The sequence below is a fragment of the Numida meleagris genome, chromosome 10 (assembly GCF_002078875.1).
Source record: "Numida meleagris isolate 19003 breed g44 Domestic line chromosome 10, NumMel1.0, whole genome shotgun sequence".
Taxonomy (NCBI): domain Eukaryota; kingdom Metazoa; phylum Chordata; class Aves; order Galliformes; family Numididae; genus Numida; species Numida meleagris.
The window spans coordinates 10,019,465-10,030,143 of NC_034418.1; the positions used below are offsets into that span (position 1 = coordinate 10,019,465).

At 43.6% G+C, this 10,679-nt stretch overlaps 1 protein-coding gene across 1 annotated transcript in view; it reads right to left on the minus strand.

Annotated features, from left to right (window-relative positions):
* Positions 1 to 10,437, minus strand: part of PEPD (peptidase D) — a 122,887-nt gene extending 112,450 nt beyond the window's left edge. The window contains exons 1-3 of the mRNA XM_021408200.1: positions 10,287 to 10,437; positions 5,341 to 5,524; positions 4,001 to 4,128 (exon numbers count right to left, since the gene is read on the minus strand). Of these exons, the coding sequence (XP_021263875.1) occupies positions 4,001 to 4,128; positions 5,341 to 5,524; positions 10,287 to 10,303 (329 nt within the window). The 5' untranslated portion in view covers positions 10,304 to 10,437. The remainder of the gene's footprint in view (positions 1 to 4,000; positions 4,129 to 5,340; positions 5,525 to 10,286) is intronic.

Consider the following 10,679-nt stretch of genomic DNA (forward strand, 5'->3'; position numbering starts at 1 on the left):
AAACATCCAGAAAATGCCCCTCATCCCTGCAAAATCCGTGCCAAGAGGCACAGTTACAGTGGGTTGGAGTTTGTCCCCCAGCTCTCACGTACAGCCCTCTACCTTTCCAGAGCTGTCTCAAGTTTCAGCTTACATAGAGTGGGCTTCTTGTAGGGAGAGCTGGGCTAATTAATGCACCAGCCCCAGCTGCCGAGATACAGCTGGATAAAAATGGCATGCTGCACAATTTAATACTCACAATTATTCAAAATACAAATGCCACAAGATTTCACCCATCCTCATACAGAAAAAGATCGAGAAAGCTTCTTAACATGTAAGCTTCAACTTTTCATGATCACATACAGTCCACAGGAAAAGAACTTTAAAGCCCAGACAGACTGAAGAACATTTTTACAAAAGCACTCAGGAAAAATTAAATATATACTTAAGCACTTTTTCCAACAGGCAGAACTTACACCTTTGCTGAACTCAGTCAAGTCTAATCACCAAAACAAAAGGTTGATTTGGGTTATAATCAACTTACTAAACGATGACCAAATTTGAGAAACTTCTTCATGAGGTCACTGGGGAAATATCAACATTGGTAAAGCACTTCATTGTGCTTTATTGTAACCCCAAAGTGTGATGCCAAGGTTCAACTTCTCATATACAGGTAGTTCCCAATCAACTTCACAGAAAAATAGTACTTCCAACGGATGCAACGTTAGGTTAATGTTGTTATCAACTAGCTAGCAGGGCTTCAAAGAAAACACGGGAAACTGCATATAAACCTTGCTCTGTCCCACTTAATATGTATTTCTAAAGTTTGACCATGAAGGTGTTAAACATTTTTGTTTTCTGTTAAAAATATTCATTACATGGCAGGGCAATTAAGTTATTTTGGCATCCACTCCACATAAAGCAGCTGCTGTACAGTATGTTTTACTTTATAAAATATCTTTAATCAGCACACTGACTAGTTCTGTCATTTATAATTAAGGAGGTAAATGGCAGGTGCAGCATTAATTAGTGAAATTGAAGCCTCTATGCAAGACATGCAGTGATACTAGCTTAATGCTTCCAGGAAAAAAAACAACTGCTAACAGCTTTGTACCACAAACCTGGCTAGGCAAGACTGCACAGAGGAAGAGGGGAATCCACAACACAATTATGTTTCCGAAGCCTTTATGGTCTCATTTTACCACTTCAATTTCTTCAACTCTTCCTCTGAAATTTAGAAAAATATTTCAGAACAGCAAAAGCTTACCCTGAGCCATCCTGTCAGAACCTTTGTTTCTGCCCTTTAAACAACAGGCAGGATCGTGGGCAGAAGTAAAAATCAATAAGTGTGCAAAATACTTCTGTTAGTTGTTAGCTGGAAAACCTTTGCAACTAGAGCTGGGCTAGTCTACCACTAGGAGAACTGCCCATGCTCAACATTTAAGAACAGGCTGACTGTTGTTATTCCTTCCAAAGGTGAAAGTAAACCACCAGTCAAACTCATATCCTCACAATGATTCTGCAATTGTTACTTTAAGAGACATTTATTTGTTTGGTTTGTTTTTTCTGAGAATACGCGCTGTCAAAAATGTGAGTTAAATCTCTCCTTCCTTTAAAAACTGCAGAGGTAACTTTAGCATGAAGGTCTTCTACAAGGTACCTGTACAGCTATTTACAGGTCTGAGTGCGGGTGCTCTAAAGAAGTCCTACAGAGCAGTAACACTTCCAAGCGCTGCTCACCCTCAGCACTGTGCTGCAGCGTGCAGCCCAGCGGTGCCACTGCCACCTCTGCCCTCACCAGCGCTGCGCTGTGAGAGTTCCCAGACACCGTAGCAGCATGCAAAGCTGTCCTTCACTGCTAAAAACTAGTGCCACCGGTGAGGCTAAAATTATTCTAGTGTCCATGGTTTCACTTGTAAACTATGAGTCTTCTCATGTCCAACCAAACGCTCCCACTGGCACTCCACTGTTTTTGGCCAAACTAACACTGCAATTTGAAAGAAGCAAAGAAGTCCCGCTTTTCATTATTCGATGGTAAAAAGGTTCAGCTTTCTGACTGTCACAGTATCTTAGCGATGTCTCTGAACACAGCCCAAAGGTACGCCCTTCAGAAGTGAAAACACAAGGGTACACCACACGATACACGTTAATACAGTAATGGTAATATAGTGCCTTCTGCGCTCATGGTAAGAGAATCCATGGATTTCTGCCTAAACTCAAATAGCAGATTCCCACAACTGTCTGAAACGGAACGCAGTGCAAACACCAGACAAATCAACACTACTCTGCATTAGAAGACAAGCTGCAGGCCCCACTAAAATAGCAGCCTTGACAACATCATACAGGGCACTGGACAGATCCATGCTTCATCGATGTGAAATGAATGCCTCTTCAGCAGGCACACAGTACCACCACATGCACAGAGAAAGCACTTCTAAGGCAAACTGCAGTAGATAAACATAGGATGGAAGGCAAACATTGTTCCTTCAGTGCTACTTTTGACTTAAAATTGGCTCTTCTGGGAAGGAACACAACCCCAAGCTGTGTGCAGTGCTCTCTGCCAACTAACTTCTGAAGCAGAACTGCTACTGCCTCACAGATGAGTTATTCATACATCCTCCTTCCGACAAGCAGGAAAAGTACATGGCCACAGCTGACCAAAGGGAAATAAAATCCAAACAGAGGAATGCAGAAGAGCAAAGAGGAGAATTTAGAACACAAAGATGTTGCAAAAAATATAATTAATTATATTCCGTAAGAAATGACACGGTGACAATAAGCCATTTTTACCCAGACTAATAATTCTGTAAATGAACCAATAATGAGTACTGCACAACAAATCAAAAAGGCGACCATATATAAACAACACTATGTTATTCAGAAATACAAGATGAAATGGCTGAATTTCAATAGTATTTTAAAGACTCTTCAGATGAGGCGTTATGCACATGGGTATGAAACAGCTGGGTATGAAATTAGCAGAAAAGAACCAGGAGGAGGAAAAAGCTTTGTCTGTAAATACGAACAGCATCCACTAGGGAACAGAGTTTAGAGTACAGGTGGGAGTTAAACAGAACTCACCCTCCCATACAGGTGCAGCTTTCAGCTCAAGTATTTCAGGGAGTAGTATTTGCATTTTAAAGTGATCATAAACAATGTAAGTTCCAAGGCAGGTCTAAGTCAGTGCTATTCAAAGAAACTCTCTGAGAAGACAGCAGCCATGCCCTACCATATGGTCTAGCACAGTTCAGCATATGGCACTGGTTGCAGTTGTTTTCCTCTTCCCAAAATTAGCATTAAAATGTAAGTGATAGCTTCAATTAGAAGTAATCTGAGCTCAAAATATTAAATTAGAAGTAATCCAATATTCTGAGTCCATGTAGACACACACACACACACAAAAGTTCCAGTTTGTTAGACAGTGTAAATGCAATTAAGATTGAGAAAGGAAACGAACATATACATAAATTAATTCTTTTACTACTACAGCACTGAGCAATATTTACTACGTAGGTAGAAAAACAGACGTTTATGGCATACCTACAGAACAGAGTTAAAAAAAAAAAAATCACATTCCAGTCAGTTTGTTCATTAAAAAAAAGAAAAATTCAGAGTCAAAATGCCAAAGAGGCTAAATTATCTCCTCCCACTGAAAAAGCCTCATTAACTAACAAGGCTGTACACCGGTAAAGCAGCTTAAATAGCCTACTTTATTAAATAATTTCTTCTGTCTTAAGAGAAAATGTACACGTTTCTTTATGGTTCAGCTTCCTTTGATGGATACCATGAGATTCATGGGCTGCAACTCCATATGTATTCTCTCCTAAACAGTGGTGGATCATCTGACATCATACGATCAATATCAAAAGATCACATTTTGTCTCACTGCATAGATGGATCATTACAGTTCACACCGAGTGATTTGGTGGCATTTGATTAAAACCAGATAGCATTTCAGCTCCCCAGACAGTTGCATTAAATACTCAGACGCATCTTAACACAGTTAAAAGATATGCCTTACTTTCCCATCCAAACCGCATAACTTTCAGGGAGTTGTGGAACAAAAAGCATGGATCTTCCAGTATCAACATCTACTGCTCCAAAGCAGCCTGCTTCAGTTACTCCAAAAGTCCAGTGAAAGTAAGATTCCTAGGTTAAGACAAAATACATTCTTAAAAAAAAAAAAAAACCTTGCCTCTACAAACTCAAAAAAATACACTCCAGCACGCACATACCAATCTGTACTTCCACACATCTTGAGAGAGATCTATTTACTTTTGGAGTGAAAGGAAGTGGTTTAGGTTTAGAGCTTTTCGGGCTGATTAGTTTTAGGTTTTAATAAATCTTTCTGTTGGCAAGCAGAAACAGTCAAAGATTAATAAGCTACCACTGGAAATACACAACAGTTAACCCGGCACAATAAAATACAATCTTCCAGTCTAGAATTAGAGAATGTAGTATTGGGAAGAAATAAGCATGTCACCATGCAAAATCAGAGTGTAGACTCATTGGGTTGTAATGGTGGAGTCCTGAAGTGAAGACCCGATCTCCCCAGGACAAGAAGGAAGCTTCAAGAGGAACAGCCCTTAGCCAAGAGTTATTTTAAAAACAGCCACACAAACAACAAAATACCAAACAATACAGAGTACATTAAGATGCATGCCATCCAGATTAGAACTAGGTGGGTTTGTTTCTTCTAAACATACAGCTGCTTCAATTAGTAAAACAAAAATAATCAGTACTGCTGCAGCCATGCACACAGCTTTGCAGCGGTGTGTATAACCAGAGCACTCTAAGGGCAACTTTTCCAAAGACTGTGCTCAGCGTGACATTAACATACTAAGTCCTCTCTGCAATAGGAGAATACATAGGTATTTAAGGAAGAGTCTAATTAGAGAAGGCATGTAAATTCTGAGATATATTCCGGTACATGGAATAAACTATCTGCAAAATAGTGAATACACTCTGAATACACTTTTCTGTGAATGAATTCAGTTTAGAGTATTGTAACACATTTCATTACAGAAAGAATGGTTTTTTTTTATTGTTTTTTGTGATGGACAAGACTGGAAAAAGTATATATTCAGTTATTGTTTAACATAATATTAAAGGCAATGTTAGGCAGTAGGGTCTGGAACAGGCTTAAGCCCCTCTGTGTCACATAAGGAGGCCACATAGCAAAGCCTTGGGAGAGTAAGAGCAACTAAGATGAAGAGGCAATGTTACAAAGAAGCCTATTTCAGGGAGCCAAAGCAATGCAAACATCTGAGATAGGGAAGAATAATGAAACATAGTTTAAAAATTCAGGCAGTTCAAGAGGCAGTTTCTTAATTTGATTTGAAGCTTTGATTCAGCTCTCACCTGGCGAAACACAATACCAGTATCAGTGCAGTATCTCTGGGTTTCCTCTCCACCCTGAAGCAGAACAACTGAATTCTTCTGGACATCCTTATTCTGTCGCAGGCGATCACACAGTCGTCTTCTATTCAATGCAAAGAGTGCTACGGGCACTTTCAAGGTCTCATTCCCCAGCCAAAAAGAAGGTCTAGAAAAGATCATTATTTTTTTTTTTTAATTGAAAGTTAATGAAAGGCAAAGAGTGCTTAGCACAATCCAGACACATTGCACTTGTTACTTTAATTCAACTTCCTTTTCTGTACTAAACAAAAGATACTAATTGCTCAAGGGGAAGAGATGCTGTATACATCCAGCGCCTCTAGCTACAAGCAGGCATCGCTTACGCTGGTACCTTGGAGGTGCAGCTGTCTGGTGCTACGGCCACACAGTACCACATTACACTCCTTCAGGTAAAGTAACACCAAAAGTAGATGCAGAAAGCAGCGACAGCATAGTCCAGCTGAGTAAGGGCAAAAGAGGAGGAAATAAAGCAAGTCCTGTGTTACTGAAAACAGAAGTGAAAGGCCACACTGTCCCACAAAATTTGCGGCCTTCTGCAAAGTGCTGCAGTAGCAAAAACAGATCGCAGAGAGGAGATGGCAGACAGCAGGCACAGAGCGAGTTCCCCATGCTTGGATACTGCCCGTGAGTTTCTGTTGTACGTGCATTATTTTTGCACACACAGAAGCCGCTTCAGCAAGAGACTGAGCTGACACATGGCCCACAGGCAGCAGCCACCTCCCGTCACATTCTGCTACGCACCGCTCAGGCAGCACGAGCGCTGCAAAGAGCTGAACACGTTTCTACAGGACTGTACTCAACAGGAGCTCCCCTTGGAGAACACAGCTTAAACGTAGAGAGCTTTTATAAATAAGAAGGTTATTAAGAAATTCAAGTGCTTAGAATAGTACAGAGAAATATTGCTGATTCAGTCCTGTTTGCTATAGGTCCATGCTCACACTTTCTGGAGCTTAACTACAGAAGCACAGAGGACTTGGTGTAGAGTTTTTGGATGAGGAGAAAACAATCTAAGATTACTCCTCCTTTTATTTCCCTAAATCTTTAACATACCAATGTTATACTTTAGAGCTTCAATATGACAGATAAACACTATTTCACCAATAAAACCTGTGATGCAAGTCCAGTTTGCCCCTCTGCCTCAGCTTCTTCCAGCTTACTGAAGCTATTCTTCTGAATGGCTGATGGGCCTTTTTCATCAGATATGCTTCCAGGCGAGATGACAGAAAGCTACAATTAAACTGTTACTGTGCTAAAATGACAGGAATGAACCACCAATGGGCAAAGCCTTGGAAAAGCAGAGCTCCACACCTTAATTATTATATAGTTTTCATAGGCAATCTGGAAAGTAACCTTTCATTTACAGCTGCATAAAATAATCTCCTAAAAGGCGTTATCAGCATCAGAAAAGTAAACCCTGTAATTTCATACTGCGCACACAGCATAAAAGAGCTAATAAAATATTTTATTTTACTTGTTTATAACTACTTAACATAACAGCACAAGTAATTTCAGAAGGTGAAAGATTGCTCTTACTAATCCAGTTTTCAAATGATCCGCCCAGGACTGCAGCTGATGGTGCACAAAACCCCAAGTGTTTATCTGTATTACTTCCCCCACACAACCGATAACCCAGCAGTACGGCAGCGATAACTACAAGGGCTGCACAGTACCTACTGCAGAACACCATCATAGCACAGAAGCACAGCATAAGCTTTCATTTTGGAATATGCCAGCCCATAGGAAGAATGAAGCACGTTCAAACAACTCTAGCAAACACTACTGAAAGTTTTACATCAGATACCGAGCCTTAAACAAATTAAGAGCAATTCTTCTCAGGTGCAAAGTGGTGGCTCAGCAACTTGGCACTACAGAAGAAGCTGAAGAACTGTTAACAAGCAAGATCAGCCCTTGACTATCTCTGCTCACCTTGTTGCACATATAAAACGAAACAGAGAACATAATCAGATACCCTTATACCACAGGTCACTCTCAGACCTTTGTGTGCTAATAAGAAAATAAAACCAAAAAAGGCAGAGGTTTTAGCACAACCTTTACTGGTAATTCTTTTATTGCACTTAAAACCTTAGACAAGCAAAAGGAGACTGAAGGAGAAATAACAATGTCAGGCAGGAATTCTTACTGGTAATGTCCATGAACCACTTCAACAGCATCTTTTACTGTTATCTTAACACTCAAGCTGAAATGCATCATAATTTAAAATGTCTTATCTGCAATTTTTAGTTAATCCCATCACAAAACCGTGTTCTTCCTTAAACGTATATAACAGATCCTACCTCTCCCTGCTCAAATTTGATTTCACAATGTTAATCATTTGATTCTATTCAGTTGGTTTAGATTTGCACATTTTTTCCATAGGCATAGCCTTGGTCTCTATGTTGAGGTTGCAACAACAGTCACAACAGCTGCATGTGCCAGACCCAATGGCCAGATCTGCAGGACACAGCAGGGCTGGGCTGAGCTTCCTTGCAGATCACGCTCAGCTCCCTGGGTTCTCTGTTCAAACGTGAATTAACGCTCTGGACTGTATAAGCCTGCTAGACAACAGATCTACTTCCACAACTGAAAACTGGCAGAGAAAGCAGCTGGCTTTCAGGGAGGAGCAGACTAAGAGAAGTTCACTTCTTCCACAGCCTTCCTTCCCGCAAGCACTCGGACACAAACCTCTGGCACCTCCCCGAACAGGGAAGGAGGAATGCCACAGCAGGAGGCCCAAGGGCTGCCTTGCCCTGCCTGCAGAAGTGGGGTTGTGCTGTGTGTGTGACCCTAGCACCAGCGTTCCACAGCTCATGCAGAGAGTTCTTGCCACAGACAGGCACCTCCACAGCACTTACAGTCTTAAGAGTACAGCCATACACCTGTTGTTCTACTGCAAACAATGATTTGAAAAGAGTTTCTCAGTACTCAAGACCACAGTAAAACACTCCAGGGCTGGCTTTGTATGTAATCCCTTTGCTGTGACCACTGTTCTATTGGTAAGAAACACACAGCAGGTAAGGAGATCTTTCTCCATTCTCCCTCCAGCCCAACTGCTTCCAACTCCTGCATCTAAGCAGCACTATCTAAGCTATGATTACCATTGAGCACTGTTCAGTTTAAAATACAAATCATTGCTATGCCACACACAGTAAGCTGAGTGGGGGTACAAGTAGATGACTGCCCCACACATGTATCAATCCTGCAAATACAGATACAAGTGCATCAACATAAAACTTCGGGAAATTGCCACCTAACAATACTATCACAAAGTTCCTTTCTAGAAGGATACAAGCATTCTGCTTTGGTTTGTGACCTCTGACCAGTCACTCAGTTTGCATCATACAAGACACAAAGACTACAATTTAACTACAACACACTGGCTGCTCCTCCAAGGGCTGATTCTTCTGCTGGTATAGGGACCCTGGGGCCTACTGCTACAAACTCAACTCCAAGATGTGATACAAAGCTATACATTTGACTATTGAGGATGAAGAGTATTTAATGTAAGCACTGCTTTGTGGAACACTCATCTTTGAACCTGTGCAAATTTCTGTAACTACACAATAGCCAGGGCTGCTCACACCTGAAGTTCAGCTCCCTCATTTTTACCAGCCTGTCCCAGAACCACTCCTCAGTCCAGTAAAGGCCTCGCACAGCAGCTGCCCTGCTGCCTGCCACATACTGTTTTTATGATCACCTACCCAAAAGACCATGTAAGACCTCTTTTATTTTACTATACAGTTAGTAAAACATAGCTAGGGACGTTAAAGTATATCTGTTTCTTCAAAGCAGACTTCTTTTTTTGCCTGGAACTGTTGGCTTTATAGGCTTATTTTGGAAGGGTCTTTATTATTTTCAGAGGGATTCTATTTTATTATTATATGTATTATTACATGATCCATTTAATGTTTTGGTTTTGTTTCAATGAAACAACCAGAATGCTCCAGTAACCAGGAATTCCATCCTCTTTTTTCAAAGAAAACTCACAGTCTGCCATGTTTGTTCCGCTGAGATCATGAAGACAGGATCCAGATTTCAGTGGAGTTAAGAAACCACTACTTTTCCAGTAATTGTCTTTTTTTTTTTTAACCGGGCCTTAAATAATTTGTTTACTTTGAGCAACTGACAGAACCATCAACACCAGCTTGAGTTCTAGCCAGTTTCGTGCTGCTCCCGTACCAACCATGAGCAGTGCAGGAGGCCCACGCCAGCAGCACTAGCACTGAGCTACACGAGAGCAACGGGGAAAGCAAGTACTGCCTCCACAGCGTCAAGCGGGCACCCAGCTGCTCCCTCCTGCGCTACCAGCGGCACCTGACAAGGAATCTTCCCTCAGGGAACTAGTGCCGGGAACTGGAGGAAAACACGGGTAAGATAAGAACCGCACCGGAGAGCAGTTTTCATCTAAACGTGAAATTGAGAGTTCAGTCCCTGGGGACCTCTGGTGACCACGAGAAGTCTCCCCCGTTCTGGTACGTTCTGAATGGAACCTTCTCAAAGCGCTGAAAAGACGGCCGAGTTCTCCTGCACGAAGAGCAGCTGCCGCGCTAGGCAAGCCGCCCGGCCCGCAGGCGTGCCTTCCCGCGGCAACGGCTGGCGCGCGGCACGGACAGGAGAGCCCGCCGCGACCCGCGAACCCCGGCCCAGCTCTCCCGCGGCGGTTCCATCAGGGAGCGGCTCGCGCTCAGCACGGGGGCCCGGCCTCCCACAGCCCGGGGCGGGAGCCGGCCCCGTCCGAGCCGCCCGGCGCGGCACCCCGACCCCCGCGGGCCCCTCCGGCGCGGGCACGGCGCGGCTCCTCCGCACCGCCCTCACGGGGCCGGGCCGCTCCGGGGCGGGCGGCGCCGCCTCAGCGGGCGCGCGGCACCCCGCGGCCGAGCAGCGCTGCTTACCCCGCCGCCGCGGCCATGTTGCCTCGCCGGACTTCGGCTGTCACGTGACGGCGGGGCCGGGCGGGCCGCTGAGCAGCCGCGGGGAGGGGCGGCTCCTCCGAGGGGCGAGAAGGCGGGAGCTGAGCGGGGCGGAGCGCTGCGAAGTGCCGGAAACTACAAAAATAAACATTAAATAATAATTTTTTTAAAAGCCGGTGGCACGCGCCTCTCCAGTTGCAGGGCGCCTGTCGTCCCCCGCCGGGCTTCCTTCAGTGCCCGACACGTCCGCAGGGCACCGAGACCGTCCGCCCCGAGGGGCCGTCCCCTCACACTCGCATTTTTGAAACTAAGGTGATTAAAAACAGCCTCCAGCGTGGCCCACCGCACTGAGTCCCTTGGCTCACTTCAGTGTTC